Consider the following 27,879-nt stretch of genomic DNA (forward strand, 5'->3'; position numbering starts at 1 on the left):
GAGGGAGGCCACCAAGACTCTATGACTCCTCTGAAGGAGTTACTAGAAAGAAACTACTGGATGAGGCCACTAAGACAAATATCAGTATTCATTGTTTACAATCATTTCTGGTGTTTGGGTGTTAAATAATGTAGAATTTTACTTCCTTTGTAGAAAATCATTTTAAATTAAAGCATCTGACTTACTTCCTTCCATCTGACAATTAAAACAGATTCTAAGGAGAACTTTGAACTATTTTAATTCTTTGACACAGAAATAATAAACTCCATGTGTACTTTTCCTCAGTGTTTATTGGACAGTACATCAGATCAAATGTATGCATTTAGACTCAGTACAGAGCAGACACCAAATAAACCAATGATCCAGTAAATGTTGACTTATTCTGAAAAGCCTGAAGTCACATCAACCTGCAGTTTAGGTTTGATTGAAGGTTCAACAATAATGTTTGATCAGAAACATGTTTTCATTCAGAATCAGTGCAGATTAAATGTAAAATAAAACAACGATATAATAAATGATGACAGTTTGTTCCTTTCATGTGAACACCAACATCATCTCACACTCAGTAAATGTTTGTCCTGGAACTTAAAGGAAACCCACTAATTCAAAATCACTCTTTAAAAGTCTAAAATCTGTTAAATCAAAGCTGAAGTTTTAGCTGGATTCTAGGTTGAAGGTTAAATGTGCACACATTGATAGAATCCCTGAATCTGCAGCCCCCCCATCCAATGAACCCACAAAAAACTCAGAAAACTAAAATATGCAACTGGAAAGCAAAGAAAAACAGTTCAATCCTTAAAATCTAAATGTTTTATGGTTTATATCTGCATGATGAAAACCAGAACATCACTGGTTCAGATCCAACCAGGCTCTTTCATTTCATTACTATGATTTAAAAAAGGTATAAAAAGAGAAAAACGTCAAAACATCTCTAATAAACAGTCAAAGAACAAACCAAAGCATCAAAGAGTACATAGAAACCAACTGAATAAAAACATCTCAGACCAAGTCCAGTGTCCTGTGTTGAGTCGATGATCCTCAGATGTTCAGTAGGAGAGCAGACCTCTGGAGTTTCTGTCCACTGATGGAAGCTGAAACAGAAACCAGACAGACACACAGCCAGGTTGTAACACTGAACAATGATGGAAAACAGTCATCAGGCAGGACTCAACATCTGCTTCCAGCTGTTCACACTGGAACACTGAATCTGAGGATTAGATGAAGTTTTCAGTCTGCATGTGTCATGGACATTTACTGCAATTAAAGCTTTTATTAACGTTATGTAGAACAAAGACTGTTCATAATCAAGGACATTTAGAAATATCAGACTTACAAAATCTGGTAGTACAAATTATTTTGAGCTGCGTTTCAGTTCCTTGTAGTATTTCTTCACCTCCTCAAGTTCTGCTGCAACATCTAAAAAACAAAACACTCATTGGAAATGTGTCCACGTCTTTTACATGGATGGTTTATTTACAGGATTCTCAGAGTTCTACATCAATGACTCTGAAATGTTCCTGTTACCTGGAGTTAAGCTGTCATCTGTCTTCATTGAAATCTCAATGGATTTCTCCAAGTTCTCCTGCAGTGTCTCCAGGATCTCCTCCTAATTCAGAACAAAAATCTTCAGTCATCACAGAGAGTTCAAGATGAACTGAATCACAAATGAATAAACTGCTCAGACTAGAAAAAGGACCAATGACTCCATGATGGAGATCAAATCTATATCTGAGCTTCAGAAGCAGGACCACACCTCCATCACTCCCTTCCTGTCCTACGTCTGTACGTTCTACTCTGTCCTTCACACCTGTTGGTTCTTGTTTCTGGTTCTCCACCCTCCCTGTACTTCTGCCTCCTTTTCCTGTCTTCTCCTTGTCCTAGGAGGTCCACTAGCTGCTGCTGATCTCTAAGCTTTCCTCCAACACCACATCAGCTCATCTCAGTCTTCACATAATGATCCTTTGAATCCACTAAAGAGTCCAGCTTCAGATCAGTGGTGTGGTCCTCACTAGTGAACTGCAGGTTTCTGGATGTCTGTGATTAATAACTACTGCTAAAATTAATACACTTCTTTAGTAGTTTATGAATCTTTCACAATGACACATTTTCCACTGAAATACAGAAAAATCCTTCATGTGAACAGTGAATGTGTTTTCAGTCTCATCATATTTCATCTTATAAAACAGAACAAACCTTTAAATCATTCATCTTCTTCAACATGGCAGCTTTAGCCTCCTCAAACATCGTGTCTTTTGAGACTCGTAGATGTCGTTTAATAGTTTCTCTCATGTTTTCCAGTGAATCCTTTCCACTAAATGCTGCTGCTTCTACAATAAAAAAACAAGTTATTGTCTAATATGATTTTTATGTACATTTATGATCAATGTAAATGTGTATAATCACACTGACAGGCTGTGTATCATCACTGCATTTCTTACTTTTGTAGCAGTCCAGCATGTTTTCCTTGATTGTGTCTGTCAGGCTGCTGTAGATTTTTTCTTATGGTCCCGGATAATTTTGTTCAGCGTTGTCTTGATTTTGTCTTCCTATGAGAGATTAAAAAAATGTTTAAAAGTCCTCAATGAAATCATCCATCCATCCATCCATTATCTATATGTTTAATCATGGGGGGTGCTGGAGTCTATCCCAGCTGACTCTGGTGAAGGCAGGGGACACCCTGGACAGGTCACCAGTCTGTCACAGGGCTACATATACAGACACACAATCACACTCACATTCACACCTACGGACAATTTAGAGTAACCAATTAACCTCAGCATGTTTTTGGACTGTGGGAGGAAGCCGGAGTACCCGGAGAAAACTCGCTGACACCTGGACTTTCTTGAGTTTCTCTGTATAAAGACCTACATTTTAAAGTGTTCTGATGGTCTGTCTGTCTTCAATTGTTAATTGCCTTTTCGTCTCCATTTTTATAACAACACGCTACTTTCTGCAGTGCTTCCTGTTCTAATAATGTTCTGGTGGGTTCCACAGTGTGTTCCAACACTACTTTATGCAGACAGAGAGGGTTGGAAGGAATCTAGAAAAGTTGGGACTCCTGTAGGACTTGGTAGCTCCAACCTTCAAGGCTTCATCAACCTCCATTGCTGTAGAACAGCTTTAAGTAGTTAACCCATTTCTGTTCCCTGAAAAAGGACTTTTTGTATAATTCAGACGTGTACATTATTTTTCAGTTTGGGGTAACCTTACCTTTTAACCTCTGACAGTTCACCACTTAACTCTGGACCATTTCAAGCTCTTCATTGGACTTGAACTACTTGAAATTCAATAAAAAAATGGAAAAATTGGGGTGTTCTAAAACTTTGGACCAGTTGTGTGTGTGTGTGTGTGTGTGTGTGTATGTGTGTGTGTGTGTGTGTGTGTGTGTGTGTGTGTGTGTGTGTGTGTGTGTGTGTGTGTAGGTGTACATGTTTATCTATGCCGGTGGGGACGAAAACCTGACTATTTGTTATATAGGTGGGGACTTGTCTTACGATGGGGACCTCATTTTGGTCCCCACAAGTTTCAACAGTGTTTTCTTGGCCATGTTGTTGTTACTGAAAAAAGTAAAAATGCAAAAACGTTTCTTTAGGGTTAGACATTGTTTTGGTCTGGGTTAAGGTTAGGGGTTAGATATGAATGGGAGTCAATGGTAAGTCCCCACGGGAATATAAGAACCAGACGTGTGTGTGTGTGTGTGTGTGTGTATAAACAAAAAAACAATGCAGTTCTTATCTCACCTCCGTCTTGAGAAACATCAGCTGCAGTTCCAGGATTTTGTTCTCCTTCTTTAGCCTCTTTGTGTTCAGGGAAAACGCCCTGATGGCTCCGTTGAATGATCCACTTTTATCTTCATTTCTAAAACATAGGGTTAGGGTGGTTAGGGAGGGCTAATCCTGGTTAAATTAATAACAAAAACTATCACTGACATATTTGTGTTTTATAATAATAAATGCAGAATGTACTAATTCTAAATATCCTCCATTGTTGGAAAGTGATCCACCAACAGGTTTTATGTCCTCATTCAGTCACTTCTTACGGGAAGGTCTTCCTGAACTCCTCATCGATGCTGTCTGTCAGCCATGAAGCTAATGTAGCATTCAGGTTGATTTGTTTTCCTTTTGTCATTTTGTGAACGCCATCTTTCTGAACAACACACTTCAGTGTCCTGTGAAAAGCACTGCCAGTCTTTGGCTGAGATAAAACAGGGAAAAAGTCACTGTAGATACTCACTGATAAAAAGTCAAATTACTTGAAGTTCATAATTCAAATACATACAGGATATAAGATGGAGTGTATGGTTTTTTCACATGAACTTTTAGATTTTTCCACCTCCTCAGTAAGACGTGTTTCAAAAGCCTTGTGAGCGTCTTCCACTGCTTTCTGGACTCGACCAAGTTGAAGGTTTAGATTCTTTTCAAGTTCAACACAAACATCTGCTTTCTTTTCAGCCTGAAATTTAAAAAAACGCATTCATTAGAGACAGACAGACAGATAGACAGATAGATAGATAGATAGATAGATAGATAGATAGATAGATAGATAGATAGATAGATAGATAGATAGACAGACAGATAGACAGACAGACAGACAGATGTTTTCACTAAATCTGATCGTTGACTGTTATCTCCTTATTTGCTGTGATTACCATTTTCTGTAAATACAAGAAACAGGACAATTAATGAGCTTTTATTCCTTGTTCTTACCCCTTCTTTAGACTTGGCCCCTTCCATCAATGAGAGGATCCCATAAGCTCCCTTCACATAGTTTAATGTCTCAGAGTGATCGTCATTGAGATCTTTCAAAAATCTCTGAAGTTTGGGTATTTCTGGAAAAACATAAAGTAGTTTGATTATGACATGTATTTCAATGAAATAATCCAAAGAGTTATTCTTGCCAGCTGTACCAAAACAGAACATATATCTGAGCTATACATTTTCTGCTGTCCAAATATTCATAGAGCTGTGAAAAAGTATTTGCCCCCTACAGAAATCATTTATTTCTGCATATTTGTCAGACATAAATATTTCAGATCATCAAACTATCTTAATATAAGACAAAGATAACCCAAGGAAGCACAAAAAGCAGTTTTTAGGTGGTGATTTTATGTAATAAATAAATAAATAAATGCCCCTTTAGCTACCAACCTACCAAATGATCAGATTATTTTTTCAGGTGGGTTCAGTTTCTCCATCCACACTCACATATGATTCCTGCCAGGCTGGTTGAATTTAAACATCACTAAATAAAATCTGTCTTTATTGTGACACAACTAAAGGATCAGCACATGATGCCACATTCCAAAGACATTGAAGAACAGATGAGGAACAAAGTCATTGACATTTTGGGAAGCACTGTCTTGGGATTTGCTTGGTTAAAATCCTCTACAATAACAAGAAGAGCATCTGGGTGTGCAGTCTGCTGTGCACTGACGATCTGGTGAAGTTCACTGAGTGCTCTGGTCTGTTGATGCTGGGGCTGGTGGTATGTATACAGCTACTAACAAGATAGATGTAAACTCCCTCAGCAGGTAAAAAGGCTGGCACTTGATAATTATGAACTCCACCAGTCCTGAACAGTGTTTGTAATCCACCACTGTGCACCAAGCATTACTGATGTGAACAAACACTCCACAGCCGTGAGTCTTACCACCAGGTCCTGGGTTCTGTCGGCTCTGTAGCATGTTAGCCCATCCAGGTGTACAGTGGAGTTTGGGATGTTAGAATTCAACCATGTTTCAGTTAAGAAGAAAACACAGCTGTCCCAAACAAGCAATCACAGAGATTTGACTGCAAATGTTAATACAGTGTTTAACAAACCAATTTTTGAGTTTAGGGGGACAATTAGTCTGATGATCTGTAACATTTAAGTGTGAGTAATATGCAATAGAAGACTTCTATGGGGGGCAAATACTTTTGCACAGCACTATGTGGAGACTTCACCTACCAGTGTCCTCTGGATCAAGATGTTGCTTTTCCAGGAACTCTTTGGAGCTCACTGTGAACACTTGGAAACAGTCACTGCCGAAGTGTTTCTGGTGAAAATGGGTTTAAAGATAAGTCATAAAATAAGATGAGATAAACTGTACTGATCCCTAACTGGAGAACTTCAAATGTTACAGCAGCTGGATGTAAAAGAAGCTCAGGAGGAAACCAAACTACAGAAGTATTCATGCAGGAGGACCTTAATTAAGGTTCCTTTATCAGTTAAAAGCTCATCAGTCAGAGCTGCAGTCTGTAACTACAACCATGAATCTGTGTAGATCAGTCTGTAAAACTCACCTTAACCTGGTTTAGACTGTCAAACTCTTCTTTCACGTCTTCCTTCACTTCTTCATTTCTTTCTACGATGTGATCACGAACATTTTCTGAACTATAAGAAAAGAAATAGTGACGTCTCATCCAGTGTTTAGAGCACTGAAAGATGATTTTTATTTCATACAGTTCATTTCTCTGACATGTTTAAAGTGTAAATGATCTTTTGTTGAACTTCAACCAGTTGATAAAGATGATACGATTTACAATGGAATACTGATGCTTCACTTTACAGGTTTGTGAGGAACTTTCTTGGAGCATTTGTTATACAGAAAACTAATTCAGTTCTTTTAGTTTAGTAAATAATGCTGACTTGTTCATTTATAGAAGAATTTCACTGATTATTTAACTGCATTATTTAAACCTTATGCTGCAGACCTCTCACCATAAAATCTGAACTTTGATAACTATTCGACACCGTTGAATAACTCCATCCCATGTTACTTCCTGCCTGCACATCCTGCCTTCCCTCTTCAGACCTTGTTTACCTTCGATCCTCCACTGATGTACACCTGTCTCCTTCACCTGTTGAAGTTACCATCCCTGTCACGCCTCACACTTCCTCTCTACTGCTTTCTCAGTCAGGCTGTCAGCTACGTTTAGTTTCTGTCTCTGGCTTCTATCTAGAATATCGTGTCATGCTTGTGTGTAAACCGTCACGTGTTCCAACCGTGTATTCTCCAGAGTCATGTTTTCATCATGTTCTGTAGTGTTACACAATCGACCGTAGAGTCTTCTTCACTGTGTGCATTTCCTGCTGATCCTGTCCTCTTCAGTCTTTCTTAGCCTGGTGATACACATCACCCCTGTTGTTTCCATCCAGCATAGTATTGCTGGTCAGGGAGCTTTGCTAGGTCAGCATGAGCACATATTCTATAGTTTGGTAGACTATAACCATGTACTATTAAATCAAGTTACACACTTGACTAATAAAATGTCTAGTTTAAAACTGCAAACTGTTCAGCTCTCTGCTCATCCACACAGAACCTCAGCTTAGCCCAGCTCCTGGGTTCCAGTCAGGCCTTTTTAACCCAGACATCCTTGGTATCCTTGGGGCGGCATGGCTCAGTGGGTAGAGTGGCCGTCTTGTAACTGGAAGGTTGCTGGTTCGATCCTCGGCCTGTCAAGCTCATGTCGAGGCGTCCCTGAGTAAGACACTGAACCCACTGAACCCCTAACTGCTCCTGGTGGGTTGTGGTTAGCGCCTTGCATGGCAGCTTTCACCATCAGTGTGTGAATGTGATGTATCATGTAAAGTGCTTTGGGTACCTTGCAGGTATAGTACCATATTCAATATGCAGCCTCTCTCATATTCCTCTGATTGAGCTTGTATTGCCTATTTAATCAGTCTATTAAAGGATCAGCAAGAAAGTGGGTAGCTATACTGTGGGAGAGTCAGTCTGATATGTGCACCTCTGATGGCCCTCACTAGTGGAATAAAGAGTGGGGTGGCTCAGGTGGTGGAGCGGGTCGTCCAATGATTGGTAGGATGGTAATGGGTCTGCAGTTCTGTCCACTAAGTGCCAGTCTGCCATCTTTAGGTAAGGGAATTATTTTACCTTCTTTCCAGATAGTGGGATAAATACCATGCATTAAACATTTATTGAAGATGTCACATATAAGACCAGAAATGTGGTCCGCTGCAAGACGCAGCACCTTACTGTCCAGCATGTCGGTGCGTGTTGAGCTGTGCTCAGGGAGGGCCTTCAGCATCTTCCTGACCACACTCTCCTCCACACTCTTAAACTGAAAAGTGCAAGTCTTACTGAACATTATGCCATTTCTTATCAATTCAAAAGTACTGGAATCTGTGTTGTTCATATTCTGCCTAAGTACCCTTACCTTATTTATGAAAAAGTTATTAAAATAATTAGCTATGTCAAGTGGTTTAGTTAGAAACCTGCCCTCTGACTCCACAAAACAAGCTCCGCCAGTTGCCCTTCTCCCCATTATTTCATTTAATGTTCTCCAAAGGTCTCTGTTATCTTGCTTTGCAATTTTTGTTCTATTTCTATAATATTCATTTTTCATTGTTCTATTCAGTTTTGTAACTTTATTCCGCAATCGACAATATCTTAATCTATTCTCAACTGAACCAGACTTTACCAGCATGGATTTGGCCTCGTCTCTTTTGTTCATGAGATCTTTTAAAGACTCATTCAACCATGGAGCAGGTCTAGATTTAACTGTACACTTCCTCATTGGAGCATGATTATCAACAATTTTCATAAAGATGTTCATAAAGATCTGTAAGGAGGCATCTGGCTCAGGAGAAGCATACACCTCAGTCCAGTTTATATTCCTAACATCTTCCAAAAAACGGTCAGGCATAAATTTCTTGTACATTCTCTTATGTATAATTTTGACCTTACATTTAGGGATCTTAGTCCTGGTGATTGCAGTCAGGTTATGGTCACTGAACCGCACCGGCTGAGAGACTGATTTAGAGCAACGTTCAGGAGTATTCGTATAAATATGGTCAGTACAGGTGGCAGTTGTATGGCCTACACTATGAGTAAAAACTGTTGTTGGTCTAGAAATCATCTGCGTCAGGTTACAAGCATTAATTAACGATACCATCTTCTTTTTCATTGGGCACTGATTTGCAAGCCAGTCAATATTCATATCTGTAAGTACGAATATTTCCCCATTCACATCTGCAACTCTGTCAATCCACTCACATAAGTCATCCAAATACTGGCTGTTGGTTCCAGGAGGTCTATAACAGCAACCTATTAAAATTGGCTTTAGGTGAGGAAGATGTAATCTGACCCATAGCAGTTCCAGATGATTAGGCATGAACTCAGCACAGAGTGTTGCAGTAAAATCATTTTTTAAGTATATTGCTATGCCTCCTCCATGTATATTTCTGTCCCTCCTAAAAATATTATAGCCATCAATTGATACCTCAGCATCATGGACAGTATCATACATGTTGCCACCATCTTCACAAAATTGGACCTCCATAATTTCTATTACCTCATCCTAATCTGTGAAGGTGAGGACTGGCAGATAACTTTTAACACTCTGCTGGTCCGCTTTCAGTTACATTGTCATGCCCTTCAGTCTCACCAACGTTTCAACCATTTTCCAACCTAATCAACAACGTCCTCTGAGACATGATCATCCTTTTTTTTTTTGTATACCTTGATGACATCCTGATTTACTCGCATAACCCCGAGAAACAGACCCGGCATGTGCAACCAGTCCTGGAACAGCTCCTGAAAACCGCCTATTTGTGAAAGCTGAAGTATGTGAAGTCCATGCTGCCACCATGTCTCACATGGGTTTTATTTTCTCCAGAGAAGATGCTTGGATGGACCCCAATAAATTCTCAGCTGTGCAGGACCGCTGCAACCAGAAAACATTAAACAGCTCCAGCACTTCTGAGGATTCACCAACTTTTATGGGAGATTTATTCACAACTACAGCAAGGATTCCGCTCCTCTGACAAACCCTTCTATTGATCTTGAAGCCACCCACACCTTCCAGGACCTCAAGCATCGCTTTGTCTCTCCCCAATTCTATTCCAGACTGATCACAGCCAACAGTTCATCAAAGTAGATGCTTCTGACACTGGAGTGGGGTCAGTCCTCTCTCAGTGCTCTCCAATGGACAATAAGCTCCATCCCTGTGCCTTCCTCTCCAGATGGTTATCTCCAGATAAACAGACCTATAGCATCTTAAACGGGGAGCTACTTGCCATCAAACTCACCTTGGAGGAATGGAGACACTTGTTGGAGTCAGACCAGACATTCATAGTATTCACAGACCACCAGAGCATTGAGCACATCCAGACAGCCAAACAGCTCAACTCCTACCAGGCCCACTGGAGTCTGTTCTTTGGACATTTTAAGTTCTCCCTGACCTATCAACCAGGTTTCCACAATGTGAAACTGGATGCCTTACCCAGGAAGTTCTCGGTGGAAGATTCCTACATGGAGCACGAATCTATCCTGCCCAAGACCAGCTTTGTCTCAGCCCTGACTTAGGTTCACCAAGCCCAGTCCCTCCAACCACACCCAGGTAATGGACCCCCTCTGTTACCAGTAACCTTTGCTTGTGCCTGATTCTTTCTGTTCTCAGGTCCTTCAGTGTACTATTAGAAGATGTAGCTTAGTTATGTAGGAACTTTACCTTTTGGGGACAAGGCTGTCCTGAGGTAAAGTCCACAATTCAAACCCAGTTAAACCACATTCTATTCTTACTGTGAATGTCATTTCTTCTACGACTATACATTTTCCCTTCATCTATACAATCATTAGTTTGATTTCCTAAAGTCCCAATAAGGAATCAAGAAGGAACGAGATGCAGAAATCTAATTTTCTCACACAACGATGTGGTGGTCACCACATGAATGTTTGGCATTCTGATTTACTCACCGTTTACCTGAATCTCCAATAACATCAGACATGGTGCAGATGAAGTGAATGCACTGACACTGTCCTCCATTTCCCATGAGACTGCAGGTGTTCTCCAGGATCTCCCAGGGTTCTTTATCTGATGTTGCTCGTTTAATTTCAGCCAAAATCCACACAGTAGAACAATCTCTAACAATCTGAAAGGATGTAACAGTCTGTTAGTCATCAATACTAAACCATCAGTACTAAAACATGTTTGCTTCCATAAAACAGTAATGTTCAATCAACAGCAGTACATGAGGATAAATTACCCCTTTCCACATTTTATCTCTGCTCTTGTTCCGGTCTCCACTTCCAGGAAGGTCCACCAGTGTGACGTGTTGGAGAAGATCATTATGTGGCACCTTGATGGTCACACACTTCACCAGTGGCCAAAACCACCTCGTTATTCCTTTCTTTTGTCTGCGTTCTGAGGAAGTTCTTGTGTATCTGATTAAGTTTGCAGAAAGATCTTCAGCCTGAAATATGTAATAAAAGAATAACAAGTTAAAGCAATCACATGTAGAATAAATGTTGAAAATACAGATAGAAGTGACAGCAGCAACCAGAGCAGAATTAAACAATAACACTACAAGTCAAAGATGAAATTATATATAATCATATATATGTGCATGAACTGGACATTTTAAACCCAAAATGTAGATAAATGCTTAATTTGTAATATTCCATTGAGTTCAATAGTAAGATGTGACCAACTGGTTCAAAAGCAGCAATTTAATAAACAATAGCAGCAGATTTCATCAGTCTGTGTTCACAGCAATACCATGTGTTTAAAACAAGTATTTTTAATCATGTTGCTGCTGTTTAATAAAAGGTTTTCCTTCAAAAGGTTCATTTGATCTGAATCTGTAGACCTGAACACAGCTGCTTCATATCCAGTTAAAATCTGTAAATAAATGTAAAAAGTAGTTGATTGTATTTTTCTAGGCTGCTTTTGTTAAACATTTGTTGAATTACTGCTGACCTAAAAAAAACTCTGTAGAAAACTGTAAACCTCAATAACTGTTTTCAATGTAACTACATAAGTTTTGTCATCTTACTGATTTAAATGTCAGAGTCTTCTTCTTGAAGTTGAGAAATTCTGGAATTTCTCCGAAGTATTTGGGGTCTACAGGGTTTTCAGGGAATTTGTCTTTCCACTCTTTTCCATACAGTGCAGACAACTTTTCATCATCATCCTTTTTCTGTTCCTGATCTGCATTATCTCCAAGAAACTGCTTCACTGACCAAACCTCATCTTCCCACTCCTAAAAACAAACAAAATGACATCTTAGTTTTAATAAATGGTCTGTAGTGGAACCAGTAACTGTTGCAGACACATTAGAATGCCTCAGATAGTTTCAAGGAAACATAAACTCATCCATCGATCATTTTACCTTTGGTGTAATGAACTCAATGTCTGCTTGGTACTCTGAGTTGTTAGGATTTGACTCCACTTTAATCATGACAGAGGTACAGGCTTTGGAGTCTCCAGTAGGCAACAGATTCTTCTCTCCAATGATGGCATTTATCAAAGAGCTCTTTCCAGCCCCAGTTCTGCCAAAAACACCGATTAGTTCCCTCTGGTCTGTCTCCAAACCGTCAATTTTCTTCCTGTTAGGAGTTGAAATATGGGTTAACTGAGTCATTCGAAAAATACTATAACTGAAAAACGTGTCAACATCAACAGTACATCTGTTACCAGAAGTTTAATTCATAAGTAAGGATATTCAATATTTTGTCTTTGAATTAACAACACCAATAGACTACATGTATATGTTGTATCCATGCTGCCATCCTGTCAGACATGTGGACTGATGCTCTGGAGTCACTTCCATCCATCCGTTTTCTTCCGCTTATCCGGGGTTGGGTCATGGAGGCAGCAGGTCATTCCAGACGTTCCTCCTCCCAGCAACACTTTCCAGTTCTTCCTGGAGGATCCCGAAGTGTTCCCATCTCAGGTGATAAACATAATCCCTCCAACGTGTTCTGGGTCTACTCTGGGATCTACGCCCAGGCAGACATGTTTGGAAAACCTCCAAAGGAAGCCTCTCTGGAGGCATCCCAACCAGATGTCCAAACCACCTCAACTGGCTCCTTTAAACATGAAGGAGCAGCGGCTCTACTGAAGTTCCCAATCACTCACCTACAAGGTTCTCCATCATAGCCATAGTTAGTCATTTGCCACTTCGCTATAGGCAAAGCCTTCCTCAGGATGGCGAAGCCATTTTTAACATGTTTAGCCACGGTGGCGAAGCTAAATTTGCCTAATAAATGTGAAAAAAGGGTTGACTTACAACTTTTTTGTAATTTGCCGAGCGATAATCAAAGAAAATAACAAACTGCGTGTTGCGGCGATCTGCCTGGAGGTGTCTGTGTGCGCTGCACCCGACGGCGGCCGACAGCAGAGCAGACGTGTCTGCGGGTGCACGCTGTGCGCGCCGCTGCACCGCTGCGTGTCACTCTGTGCCACCCATGGGCGTAACGGACGCGGGGTACGCGTGGGACATGTCCCCCGCACTTTTTTCAGCCGTTACAACAGCTAAACCCGTTATTAGCATCCAGTAACGTGTTTTCCCGAGCCGTCTTTGAATGCACCATGAGCGCATGCTAACGCAGGTGTTCCACAGGAGACGTGCTGCTGTGCTGAGCAGTGCTGAACGTGTGTCTGGAGTAATGTTTAGCAAACCAGCCAGAGCCAGCAAGAAGCAAAAAACTTTACACAGTTCTTTCCAAACAAACCGTGTAAGTTGTGTGACCTTGTTGGATGCAAACAATGTTAGACTTGTTAGCTAAATGATGACAAGGTAAAACGTGGCAATATATCAATATGTTAAGCTAGTTAATAATTTAAATGTGGTTGCCTCTGTTACATTACTGCTAATTAGTTTATTCTTGGAATAAACCCAGTCCTCTTTCATTTCTGGGCAGAAGATGTGCTCACAATTGCTCTCCATGTATTTAAGTCTTTTGGTCCCAAAAGAGGAGAGTCAGGGAGGAGAAAAAAGAATAGGCTATCTATGGTATAAATTTACAACTATTTTTACTGCTTCTCTTTCTAATTCTATCTCAGAATTTTGATTTTCAGATTTTTTAATGATTATTTCCATAACAAAGAGCAGAGCCAGGCAGGAGATGGACCAGAGGCAGCAGTAATGTGACCATCAGGGTCTGCAGAGGTGAAAAAAAAATATGTATCTATGGGTTAAAGTGATTTTGAGGTTAAATTCTACTGCAATTTTTTACTCTTCCTAATGCTATTTCAGAATTTTTCTTACCACATTTTTTATGTTTATTGCCATACTGTGGCTGTTAGGGATTATGTGGTTCTTTAGCCACTAAGGACGGTGCAATTAAATGTAAAAGAATGATAAATCACTCTGAAAAATTTGTCCCCCTCACTTCTGAGATGGTGGTTACGCCCATGGTGCCACACCTCAACAGGTGGGCTGAATTTGAGGAAATCAGCTGCACACGCCGAAGCCAAGCAATATAAACGCCGGACCAGTCGTTCTGACTGGCGAACAGAGCAACAACGACAGCACGGCGGCAAAGGAAGAAGCCATTAACTAAGAAATGCATGGGAAAATGGGACTGAAACCAAAAGAGGCCACTGGTAAGCATGTGTCTCTCACATGGAAGTTTCATTCAGCAGGGTTGTTTTGAATGCCTTTGTTTATTTGACAAATGCTGGTGAAATGTTAAATGCCTGTGTAAATTCTGTTAAAATGCTGTTAAATGCATGTAAGAATTAATTCAGGTGAAATTGGTTAATTTAAATGTCCTAAAATGTAGAACCCAATATGTTTATTTAAACCTGATGGTGTATTTATTTTGGGTGAAAGCATATGTGTTTATTTGTTCATTTTTGTGTTCAAGCGTTTTCACCTGCTACTGCATCACTACTGTTGCGCTAGTCAGCTGCCTGTGTGCTGAGGCGGAACCTTCGTCCGCTGCCGCGCACACCAAGTCGGATCCATTTAAAGGTCGGACTCATTCATTCTCAAAGATGGGCTGAATCCCAAACCGCCCCCTACACACTATCCCTACACACTCATAGATATATACAAACACTAGATGGCTCATGAGCGCTGTCAGCCTATGGGGAGCGACGTCGCCACATGGCGGCCATCTTGGGACAGGGCTGCTCGATCACTCATAACATTAAAGTCAATGGAGCATGGATTTTAAAATCACTGTAGATTGCTCAATTTTCAACCGATTTTAGAACAGCTTGGTTTGTTATAAACGTCAGAGATGTACTTGTTTTACTGCTTACATAAGAATAATTAAAACCATTGAATTCATATAATAATGAACACAGATATCATCTTTTTTCAGCATAAATGGATGTAAATGTAATTTTAATATTTAGCATTGCACTTTTTTATTACTATCAGCTTTCTAATGCACAGATAAAAACAAAGCTCAACCAAAATCAATACACAACAAACAGATGATGTCTTTTCTTTTCATGAACCTGGTGCCTACATTACCCACAATGCATTTCGGCTGCAGGCTAACTAATCCAGGCATAGATGTATAGAAACAATAAGTCTAAGGTCTCAAAGTCTCTTAACAAGCAAATAAATACAACCACAACCACAAAAAATGTAATTTCGCCTAAAGATTATGTTCTCAAAAAACGTTGGTCTCAGGAAAACCTAATAATTGAAAATCAGATTGTGAGTAACACCATCTTCAATGTGAGTAGCCAGGCAGAAAAGACACACAACTATGCCGCATTTTTCAAAACGAAAAGCTGCGATTTCGGAATTGAGCCTGAATCATAGCCACGTTAATAAGGTTTGTAATAAACTAAACCGTTTGTAAATCAATCAAGAATTGAGCGAGTTATGAGTGTTAAAGTGAGGAAATCATCCACCTTACCATTGACTACAGTACAGTGCGCCAGAGCAGTCCCCTGTCCTAAGATGGCCGCCAAGTGACGACGCCACCGACTCCGTCTTGAGACATCTAGCGTTTGTATGTATCTATGTACACACTACCCCTCCGTTTGCGCGTTCCCGTGGAGGGTCCTCCATATTAAGGGCCGTCCCAAACCACGTAGTGCGGAGGGAGAGTGGACTGTTCAGCCCTTAAATAGCGAGTCTGCATCGATGCTCACTCTGGACAACTTTTTCAGGAAGTGCAACGTTGAAATGGAGGAGGAAACAACATATTGATGTGAGTTCCACATGTGTCCTTTATTTCTCCCACGCCTTTTTCACACTGACAGAACATTACAAAGAGTGATGTAAAAAGATAAATCAAAAGAAACAAATCTTCTTCTCTGCTGACGTTTGATTTAATTGTGCACCCCCTGACACCTTAAAATTTGAACACAACTGACAGAATTCATTCATTCATTTATTCATTTGTTGGATTTGAAATGCCAGATAATAGGATTGGAAAACATGTGAGTGAAAAAAGTGGGATGCTTTCGTCTTCTGGAAGCAGCAGCGATCCTTGTTAGTTGCAACCTGTGCCACAGCGCTACAGCCATGACAGTAGGCGTCTTTCTGTTACCATGGCGATGACGTCTTCCGTTTTCCGGTGAGGCGACAGGGCGTCCCATTCCTGACGATCGTATTTATACCCTCCCCCTTCAGTAATAGGTGCCCTCCACAGCTGCGAGTGTGACTTCTTTTGGAGTGACCCTCGGTAGTGGAGGGGGGGTTTGGGATTCAGCCATGAACTGTTTGACAAGCGAGTAACCGGGAGGGTGAGGATACGGGAAACTCACTCTACCTAACTTTAAGTAACTGCGTGATATGTTCAACCTGTGAAGAGGCAGCTGGTGAGTGACTGTTCTATTTTTAGATCTTGGATTGCGCTGTGCCGCTGCTTTCGGACGTTGAGCGCTAGCATTTAGCATTCAATTGCATTCGGTTTATGCTTTGTGTGGGCTGTGCGTAGTAGTTGTGTATTGATTCCGTGTCTACATGGTGTGGGGATAAAATGTGCAATGATTTGGGCTGTGCTCTGGTTGGCTATAAAACTCTCTTAGTTAATATTACTGTTGACTGGTAATTAGAAATTTACTCCAGTTTAATACTTGCTGCTATATTTATTGAGCAATGTGCAATATATTTATTGGGCATCTGTGCAATTGATGATTTGTTCTGTTTAGTGGCTATGTATTATGAATTGGTTTGGTGAAGGCATTTTTTCATATGCATTTAGAGTAATTAGGGAAATGAATTAATACTATTTAAATGAGCAATTGAGTTGATTAGTTGCAATTAATTTGGAATTGAGATCTGCTAAAATCAATTAACTATTTATTTATCTATTCACTTACCTGCTGGTTATTTTATTCACTGTAAATTGTATATTCATACTGGTGTTCAATGTGTGTTTTTTCTAAAGGTTTTTACCTGACTTGTGGCATTCAAACTAAACCAAAATAAACTGAAAAGTTGGAAAAGTTAAAGGATGTTGTCCGAGTAAAATCTGATGCTGACCACAGTGATTGAGCATACTCCTTCAAGCGTGGCGCGCAGGAAAAGTTTAAGAGATACGCTTGACGACAACTACTACTGCTTCATTGCATGGAATTAAATAAAGGAGTAAAAAGAGTGAAATCCTGTCGTACGACCAGTCCTTCCCTTTCAAGTGTGGGAAAGCCATTGTGTTAAAGACACGTCACAGTGAAAAACCGTGACAGTGAAAGACACTTGACACCGGGTCTCCTTTACTGAAGAGCGGTACCGAGTACAACCGGAACAACCCGAATGCTTCCGATCATTAATAGAAGCACACTGTCACGTGTCTCGTTTCAGACAATCAGAAGAAAGGATTCGGACTAACCCCGGGAAGGCGTACAACAAGGAGGACAAGGTGAGGGTGATCGAAGAGTTGAAATAGAAAGATACCGAATTTTTTTTAAATAAAAATATCATATGTACAACAAATGGTGAATGCTGGGCAACTGTACAACACATGAGAGGTGAGATTATCATGAAAATAATGTTTAAATAGTCTAAGACTCCTGATCCTGCACATATCTGAATACGAGGACGTGCTTTCACCCCCTCCCCACCGAATTATTACTGTTTTAGAGCGAATATAAATGCCACTAAAAGGAATTAGTTGTGCATATTTGTTATTACTTAGAAATAAAAATAGTCCAGATGCAAATTGTGTGTGATTAACTTTTTTCATTAAAATGTTGAAATAAACTGAAGCAATATTGAACATAATCTTTGGCCTCAAAATGCACCAGAATGCAGGAAAAGGACTCCATTTTTTTCAAAATTTTTGTGCGCCGCAGTACAGATGCTGAAAAAGTGTGGCTAAACAAAATTCTAGCACTTTAGCCACAGTGGTTATAGACAAATTTTCCCTAGTGCAAGCACAGATAGCCCATTGAAGTCCTTCAGGAGACTTTTGCAGTCCCCAGGTGGAAACCCTTCCAGGACCACCCAGAGACTCCAAGAAGACCAAAGACTCCAAAGTGCTGTTCAGTGAATAAGCACAAACAACAGCTTTCCCTCCTCAACACAAAGTCGCAGAGTCAACCCTCTGGTTCTCCAGATAGAACTCCAACAATACCACATTCAGCCAGGGGATTGTGAGTATCACACCCCTGTCCAGTACCTCTCACCCTGGGTAACTCTGGAAGAGGAGAGTCCAACCCCACTGAAGAACCCTTGCTGTGCATGGAGGTGAGCCCAGCCATATCTAGTAAGTAATGCTTCATGTCCCACACCAGCTCAGGTTCCTTCCCCACCAGTGAGGTGATGTTCTGCAGACCTACAACTAGTCTACACCACCAGACACCCACTCCTGCCTACTGCCTGGTGACCATAGCACCCGAACCCTGATTTTGGCCCTGCAGGTGGTGGGCCTGCTGGGAGGTGGCCCCATGGTACTTCTTTGAGGTTTTCATTGTTGAAATGACATGTCTCCATGGGACCCCAAGGCTCAGCCACTGAGAGCTGTCTGTTGAGGTGTTGGTTCAGTCAGGGAGGAGTTGGGGTTCGTTTCGCTGTGGTCGAATTGAAAGCAGTTCAGTATGAGTCCCACTGAGCACTTCCCATTCATTTCAATGGGATTTTTCTTTGCAGTCTGTTTCCAAATTTTGTAAAAAAAAAATTTTTAAAAAAGTATGATGAACCGCTACTAAAAGTCACAGCACATCATTCCTGATGCAGCTGCAGGTTTTCATACAGAATTTCAAATCTAATTTTAAAGCTGTGGGGACATGTTGGGTGGCAAAAATTGTGATGGAAGAATCTATAACAAGAACTAGACAATTCCCACTCGCGGAAATCGCGGGAGGGGCTCGGGCCGGGTGCCCGTCGGGCCCTCGCATGACCCCCATCCGGAGCGGCCGCAGGAGAGGCGTGTTCCGGCGTTTTCCGTGCCGTTGCGACCACGTCTGAGTCCCGGTCGTGCGTGGTGATAGGCAGCGTTTAGCTGCAGCTCCTATATGTGTGTATTGCACTGAGTGGACACAGTGGTGTGTATTGGGCGGTTGCTATGAACCACCATAGCAACGGTGCCTGCCACAGACGGCAGTGTAGTGCTTCTCAGCAGCAGCGCCTGACATCACGTTCTGGCGCTAATTACGGGCTAACCGTTCATGCTAGCGCAAAAGGAACTGGATGGTAAATGGCAGGATGAGTCACGAAAGAGGTCGGTATGTTTAATTTTTCTGTAGAGTGAAAAATGACCAAGAAACGGCAGTTTGAAAATCGCTGTGTGTGAAGAAGCAGGAGGCTTAAATTTGCATTGAGCCTTATGGGGCGTGATGGCAGTTCCCATGTAAATTAAGGGCTGGCGCGTCACGTAACAACGTGCCAGATGAATAATGTCGGACTCATATGAATATAGAGATTGTTTACTATAGTCTGTGAAAGGATTGTCCGTGTAGCATGTACCGTTTGGCCAGGATGGAGATTTAACCCCAAAAAAACACGACTGATTTCGTCCCTCTGCACACTGTAGGACCAGAGGAGCACACGCTCTAAGAGGGGATTTTTTGTTCAACCCAGGGTTTTTTGGAGGCTTCTCCATGGAAAAGCATAATTCCCACCGTCACAATATATACATGCCTGGAAAGAAGAGAGTTGGGTTTTTTTTTTAAGACTAAAATGAAGTCTCTAGGCAAAAGTATGGCGAAGCAGTAGCATTGTGAAAACAGGTGACTTTTAAGTCTGAGTGATTCAGTCCTCCCATTCATTGTGTATGTGAAAATTAATGCAGTTTTTTGCTCATAACTCTAGCAAATATGAATGAATGTTTTAGAAAATCCATAGCCATCGATTCCCGATAAAATCGCACGAGCTGATATATAATTTGTGTGTGATTTCTGTAAGCCCTAGGAGGAGTAGCGAGCCAAAGTTTTAGGCGGAATAATAATAATTTAAAAAAAAAACCCGCGGGAGAGCAATAGTGGCTTGGGGCATGTCCATGCCCGAGCCCCTAATAAACCTGAAGACTGGTGATCAGTGAACTTCATTTCTTTAATACACACTACAGAGTCATGACCTTTAATACAATCTTTGATACAATCTTTTATACAGCTATATGAAGCTCTTTTGCATGAACTGTTGTGTTGAAACCAAAGACAAACTCTGTTCTTTCTGTGGATCTGGTACCTGGTCAGCAGGTAAACTTCAAACTCACCTCAGGAACTCATTCATCTTTGTGTTGCCTTGGTCGGGCAGTTTCTTAAGGACAGATCTCAAAATATCTTTGACATCAGACAGTATGAACGCTTCTGTTGGTGTAAAAATAAAGAACTGTTTATCAAGAAGCAGGAACCAGTTTATCCAATAATGAACAATATGATGTAATTAATAAAGAAAACTGGGGAAAATAGGAAGGTGTTTTTCATGGAAAAGTTGGGAACAGACATTTGGTGTTCAAGAAAATTGAAGATAAATGTAACAGAAGTCAAGAAGTATAATTACCTCTGTCTGGTTGTGCTTCATGGTCACGTCGTTTTCTGGGTGATTGTCCTTCACTGGACTCACCCTGAAGATCCAACTTTCTCTTTCCTTGTTGGATTTTTAATAAGAACAAAAAGTCAGCTTTGTGTTCCTGTTGAGTTATTTTAAATATGATGTGATCAATAAGATTCTGCATATCTCACCTTTAGCACTTGTTGATGGAAAAACCTGCACATGTACATATATGAGACAGGATTAAAGACATTTTACCAAAAAAAAAAAAAAGCTATTCATATACACTTTGTCCTTCACAAGGCTCAGTAAAACATGTCCAGTCATCACATGTCTGTAAAATTCAGTTTCTTCCTTACCTGAAATGAGTCATCTGCTTGTTTAGGCTCCTGTTTACACTGCACATACTGTTTAAGTACAAAGTTAAGTTAAAAGTTTGAGCAGAGATTGAAAATATAATGTGGATAATAAAACATGTCCAGTCATCACATGTCTGTAAAATTCAGTTTCTTCCTTACCTGAAATGATTCACCTGCTTCTTCATACTCCATTATTGACTGCAGATAAGATTTAGTCCAAGTACAAAGTTAAGTTAAAAGTTTGAGCAGAGACTGAAAATATAATGTGGATAATAAAACATGTCTAATCACAAAACATCTGGATTTAACTTACTTGAACAGGAACATCAGCTGCTTCCTGTTCTGTGTTTTGTTCTTCCTCGTGACAAGAAAAAAGTTTCACATCCTAGTAAATGAGATTTTCTAAACTATTATGTGTAGACAGCATCATCATTTGAACAGAAGTTCAGCTGAAACAGCATGCATCTATATCAGAGATTAATGACACCAAATGTTAGTGATCAGAACATCTTCATACTGCAGAACATTACCTTTAACTGCTTCAGTCTCTCCCTCAGTGCTGCTCTTGGTCCCACTTCTGGGATCAACTCTTTAATGTCGTCTTCATTGAGATCATAGAGATTGTTCTTGTTAATTCTTTGAACTGTAAATGAAATACTCAGTTAAATCTTTGTCATACATCGATAAGAGTTATTCTGAAATCACTTCAGAAATCCATTTCATAAAGGAGTGAACCGGGTGTGTACACAGCTGTTCATGTTTCAGTGTTTTATGACTGAATGCATCTTAATTCTCTTGTATTTAACCTCCAAGATGCTCCAAAGCTCACATCTCTGCTTGTTTTCTGTGATAATGTACAAATGTTTAACCATCAGTATGTTTGTTCACTCACAGATGAGAACTATACAACATATATGATGATAATAATGATGTCCTGATTGATCAGTTTTGGTTTTATTTGGTCTAAACACAGATTGTGTTGATCACAGGATGTTGCCTGTGACTCTATGGGTAGTGTGGGTAGGTGTGTCTGGCAGGGCTTTGGACTGCTTCTCCTCATATCTCTGATAGCAGTTTGTCCTACAGCCCTGTGGGGTTCCTCAAGGTTCTGTCTTTGGTCCCGTTTTATTCACTTTATATCTGCTACCTTTAGGTCAGGTTATGAGCACATTTGAAGACGTCTCATCCCACTGCAACACTGACAACGAGCTACATGTTTTATTTAAACCTGAACAGACAGAAAAGCTGAACATTTTGCATAACTGTCTGCCAGCTGTGAAGGACCGGATGGCTGACAATTAGCTCCACCTCATCCATCCATCCTCTATACACCGCTTTATCCTCACTAGGGTCATGGGGGGTGCTGGAGTCTATCCCAGCTGACTCAGGTGAAGGCAGGGGACACCCTGGACAGGTCACCAGTCTGTCACAGGGCTACATATACATACACACAATCACACTCACATTCACACCTACGGACAATTTAGAGTAACCAATTAACCTCAGCATGTTTTTGGACTGTGGGAGGAAGCCGGAGTACCCGGAGAAAACCCACGCATGCACAGGGAGAACATGCAAACTCCATGCAGAAAGATCCCAGGCCGGGATTTGAACCGGGGATCTTCTTGCTGCAAGGCGACAGTGCTAACCACTACACACTGTGCAGACCCAGCTCCACCTCAGTAAAGGCAAAACTGAGCTAACTATTGGTCCAGACAGCAGCTCCTGTAAGGTGGCTGAGTGAATGAGGTCTCTGTCTTCTACCACACAGATCAGCCTCAAACATTGCTGTCACATCTGACCAGTCAGTGCACTTTGAAAATCACATCAGTTCAACAGTCTGCACACGTTTCGTTCAGTTAATAAATGATGTCAGTCTCAGGTCCGTTGTATCCCAGCCTCTGATAGAAATGATAATTCATGTTTTTATCTCATTCTATCTGGATTACTGTACTTCTCTCTTCACCTGCCTCAGCAGTTCATCTTTAGACGTCTACATTTAGTTCAGAAAGCTGCTGCTCAGCTGCTAACAAGCTGCAGGTGGACGTCACATCACAGCTGCTTCATTCTCTACATGGGCTCCCAGCTGGAATGCTCTACCCAGAGACCTTCTTCATGTGGCCTCAGTTGATGCTTTAAAAGCAACTAAAGGCTCCTCTATTTAAACTGGCATTTGTCCCACCTACTAGGATTCAGGTTTTTAATCTGTATATTCTTATTACTTTTAATAGGACTGTTTATCTACATATTCTGGATCTGCTGTTGCTTTGTTCTTTATTTCCTGTTTTTGGTGTTTTTAAGGTCTTATGTTGATTTTCTCTGTAAAGTATTTTGTGCTCTGAAAGATGCTGAAGAAATAAACTTTCCTTACATGTTTATGTCTGTATTAGCAGATGGTATGTTTCATTATTGGCAGATTATTATCAAACATTTGGACCCAGAAATCATTTATAGTAATACTTTACCTTTAAAACGATCAATGTACTCGCTTAGACCCCATTTAGTCAGTTTGTCACGAACAAAGTCATCCATGACCAAGAACAGAAACTGAAATGATGGAATCAATCATTACTGCTCAACATTAAATCCATTTACATGGAGCTTCTACAGGAAGATGAATCAGAACTGAGTTAGAATTAAAGGTTAAATGGTTGACCTGATGTTGGAGATAACTGAGGAGTTCAGTAGAGAGACACAGACCTGCAACAGGCAGCCGAAGACTTCAGGTAGAAAATACAGCAGCACAAGTTCACTGATGATGGATCAGGTTGTAAAATAAAGTGTTAGAGGGAGGAGGCAGGAATCCAAGCTGTAGGAAGAGACTGATCAGAGATAAAGAACAGGTAAACAGGTTTGGTTCATCAGGTGATGCAGAAACGTTGGAACATTTGCAGAAGAGTAGATGGGAGTGTCTGCTGTGGAAAAACAGGAGGGTTAGTGGGATGAAGACAAACAGGAGCAACGACTAAATGAAGGAAATGTGACATTTAGTCTGAGAGGAGACAAGAGTTTAAACTTTAAAGAAACTGAGAAGAAGATGTGAAATTTAAGACAAACAGCAACAATTAAATGAAGGAAATGTGACATTTAGTTTAGTTTCTACGGAGCCCCTAAGGTGCCACGGAGGAAAAAAATATAAATCGTGCTCACGAGATACGTATTTGTGCGCACGCAATAGTAAAGCCTGCGCTCGAGATATTTATTCGTGAGCACGTTTTAGCTTAAACGTGGTCACGTTTAAGCTAAAACGTGAGCACGATATATTAAAAAGTGTGCACGTTGTCAGCTGGCGGGAGGAGGACTCAGATTTGGGCTGTGTCATTGATTTCATACAGGAACAATTACAAGGTCCGGGGAAGATGCATGGATATCGGTGGATGTTCACTAAGTGCCAAGAAAATGGCCTAAAAGTCAAGAAGGAAGAAGTCCGACTCATACTGGCCGAGCTGGATCCAGAGGGGTCAGCATTCAGACAGCGACGGAGACTGGACAGAAGACAGCACTTCTCAAAGGACCTCTGGCACATCGACTCAAACTGAAACCTTTTGCTGTGTGTATTAATGGGTGTATCGATGGCTTCTCTCCTAAAGTAATTTGGCTGAATGCCTACAAAACAAGCTGTGGAGCATAGCCTATATAACGGCTCTCATGCCAGGAGCATATTATTTAGGATTTTTCCCAGTAACTAGTTAGGCATCATGTTATTTCCAGACATGCTGTTTTAAGTTAACCGGCAACATAAAGTATACCTATTTTGTTTTAAAACATTATTTTAAGCTCTGTGCTCTGTTTTCTGTTGTGCAAAGTTATTCTTACTTTGATTTGCTTGTCTGAATAAATAAGGGGAGTATGGACAGCTCTGGTAATAAGGTCAGTATTCAGGACCATGAACAGCTCCGCACAGACGGCTCCGCACGGTCAGTGCGCACAGGGATATTTACCTAATGTCTCTAAAGCTTCGACAAAATAGCCTCCGATCACTTGTGGGTCACTGCTTGTTTTGTAGGCATTCAGCCAAATTACTTTAGGAGAGAAGCCATCGATACACCCATTAATACACACAGCAAAAGGTTTCAGTTTGAGTCGATGTGCCAGAGGTCCTTTGAGAAGTGCTGTCTTCTGTCCAGTCTCCGTCGCTGTCTGAATGCTGACCCCTCTGGATCCAGCTCGGCCAGTATGAGTCGGACTTCTTCCTTCTTGACTTTTAGGCCATTTTCTTGGCACTTAGTGAACATCCACCGATATCCATGCATCTTCCCCGGACCTTGTAATTGTTCCTGTATGAAATCAATGACACAGCCCAAATCTGAGTCCTCCTCCCGCCAGCTGACAACGTGCACACTTTTTAATATATCGTGCTCACGTTTTAGCTTAAACGTGACCACGTTTAAGCTAAAACGTGCTCACGAATAAATATCTCGAGCGCAGGCTTTACTATTGCGTGCGCACAAATACGTATCTCGTGAGCACGATTTATATTTTTTTTCCTCCGTGGCACCTTAGGGGCTCTGTAAGTTTCAGAGGAAACAAAGAGATTTAAAGACTCTGAGCTTAGAAAAGAATAAATTCTATAGTCTCTTATTGATCAGTTTTATCAATCCAGAATAACACAGCAGGATTCTACATGTTATTTAACTGTCCTTTAATAAAAGCTCAGGTGTGGCTGAAATTAGTTTGCTATGAACAAAATCATCCAAAGAAAACCAAGAACAGAAGTTCAACCCTCCTGTTCTCCTCAGATTTTATCTATGGATCACTTTGACTCCAGGGATATCTGTCTCCTGAAATGACTTACATAAAATTGTTGACCAAATTATTGTGTCAGGAACTTTGTTTATTTGTTGAATACATAAATAACTCATTGATAGTGTATCCTGACCTGCCCTCTAGCGCCACCATCAGGACAAAGTTTAAATCAGAATTAATGTATCTTGAAAAATTTCATAGAAATCTTCTCAAATCTACTGACAACATTAATGGCCATAAGAGTATGAATCCTGTAGGCTTTGGTGATGATATGACCGTTCCTGTAGCGCCACCATCTGGTCACACTTTCAGTTTTAGAGTTGGTGAATCTTGGAAACCTCTCATCCAAGTCTTTTCTAATTTCTGGTCCACATTCATGACTCTCAGAATGAACCATACTGACTGATGTTGATGATCCTTTCCTCTCATGAACATGTTTGTCTGACAGTAAAGGGACGTCAGCTGTCTCCATACAACCTTCTGCTCTACATTTGTCATGTCAAATATTTCCAATCAAAGGTGTTATAAAGAGCTTTAATGGTGTCTTGATGTCTTCACCATGGCTGATATCTGGAGGTTCCTGGAGCCATTCTGATCATATTAGTAACACTAAGTCTACCTGCTGTTGAAGTGGGGAAAGGAACCATTTTATCTTTCATTGTTGGAAGAGATGATGTCTGCTGGTGGCTGAGAGACAACAGGAGGGTCAACACTCTCATTCTCATCAGATGAGAAAGCCTCAAAGTCATTGTCCTCCTCAACACAATCCTCTGTCTCACAAACATTCTCCTCAGTAACACTTTGACTGTCAAAGAGCTGTTTCAGAACATCATTGAACATGTAAACCTTTTCAGATGAGAGATGGAGCAGACTGCAGTAAACACAGAGCACAAAGAGGAAGGATTTGAATAGACGGCTGCCCTGCAGGCTGTTAGATGGTTTCTCCTCCCTTATTTTGCATGAACTACTGATGTCCTTGCAGGAATAACTCGCTCTTCACAGAAATGTCTGTTCTACCTGGGCAGGTGTGAGTCCAGCAGGTCACACACACCTTCATGGCCATGGGGTAAAAAGTTCTCATGAGAATATTGTTTCCCCTCCTTTATGTCACATTAACACCAAAAACTGAAGATTCTGGTCCCTGTACTGACGTCAACAACAAGATAGACACTAAGAGTGTCCCACCAGATACACAGTTTGACATGTTGAAGACATAAAGTTACTATATAAGCTCTTCATATAACCATCAGTTGAAAATATTGTGCTTGAGATGATCATGTCAGAGGGGAGGACTGTGTTAGAAAGACCTGAATGTGATCACCTCCAAGCCTACGATGGATTCCTCATTTTGGAAGAAGTTCACAAATCAAGTTGTTTCCTTCATGCCCGCCCCATGAGAAAAATAATAATAGTTGTTCATCCACCCTCTGCTATGGATCAACTGTAAACTATCAGCTCTGTTCCTGCAGGTATGGGATGTTAGCTCACACAGACAGTTTTACAGATAAAACAGCTTCCAGAGGAACACTGATGCTTCAAAATGTGTTCATTGAAAAAACATCATCATTTGATGCTCAATCAGTTTTCCTCATCAAACTAGGAAACGTCATGAAATATGAAGTTAAACATAACAGAAACTATTATTTATTGAATGACAAACATTGAACGGAGTAAAACTGACTGAAGGATAATAGAAGAGCTAAAGATAATTAAGATGTTAGAATCAATCATTACTGCTCAACATTAAATCCATTTACATGAATCAGAACTGAGTTAGAATTAAAGGTTAAATGGTTGACCTGATGTTGGAGATAACTGAGGAGTTCAGTAGAGAGACACAGACCTGCAACAGGCAGCCGAAGACTTCAGGTAGAAAATACAGCAGCACAAGTTCACTGATGATGGATCAGGTTGTAAAATAAAGTGTTAGAGGGAGGAGGCAGGAATCCAAGCTGTAAGAAGAGACTGATCAGAGATAAAGAACAGGTAAACAGGTTTGGTTCATCAGGTGATGCAGAAACGTTGGAACATTTGAATAAGAGCAGATGGGAGTGTCTCCATCTCAGATGTCATGTTACAGCAGCTGGATCAACAACAGACTCACTTTACTTGATATGCTCTTCTACATACTGTTTGAATTTTACTA

The 27,879-nt window shown here is 40.7% G+C and overlaps 1 protein-coding gene and 1 long non-coding RNA gene across 2 annotated transcripts; both read right to left on the reverse strand.

Annotated features, from left to right (window-relative positions):
* Positions 1–280: 280 nt before the first annotated feature.
* On the reverse strand, positions 281–27,879 carry LOC110972328 (nuclear GTPase SLIP-GC-like). The gene is made up of 18 exons (XM_051958178.1): positions 27,577–27,879; positions 23,688–23,809; positions 23,453–23,534; positions 21,518–21,630; positions 12,112–12,324; positions 11,776–11,982; positions 10,987–11,193; positions 10,694–10,872; positions 6,282–6,372; positions 5,947–6,034; positions 4,707–4,828; positions 4,040–4,194; positions 3,741–3,858; positions 2,439–2,463; positions 2,194–2,327; positions 1,525–1,606; positions 1,334–1,416; positions 281–1,091 (listed from the first exon to the last, which is right to left on the reverse strand). The coding sequence occupies exons 3-17, from the start codon at positions 23,517–23,519 to the stop codon at positions 1,352–1,354; spliced, it is 1,866 nt and encodes a 621-aa protein (XP_051814138.1). The 5' UTR covers positions 23,520–23,534; positions 23,688–23,809; positions 27,577–27,879; the 3' UTR covers positions 281–1,091; positions 1,334–1,351.
* LOC127536811 (uncharacterized) lies at positions 20,350–21,395 on the reverse strand. The gene is made up of 6 exons (XR_007946012.1): positions 21,301–21,395; positions 21,147–21,185; positions 20,988–21,035; positions 20,820–20,844; positions 20,638–20,724; positions 20,350–20,444 (listed from the first exon to the last, which is right to left on the reverse strand). It is a non-coding gene; the product is annotated as an uncharacterized LOC127536811 (long non-coding RNA).

Source organism: Acanthochromis polyacanthus, chromosome 13, assembly GCF_021347895.1.
Source record: "Acanthochromis polyacanthus isolate Apoly-LR-REF ecotype Palm Island chromosome 13, KAUST_Apoly_ChrSc, whole genome shotgun sequence".
Classification (NCBI taxonomy): domain Eukaryota; kingdom Metazoa; phylum Chordata; class Actinopteri; family Pomacentridae; genus Acanthochromis; species Acanthochromis polyacanthus.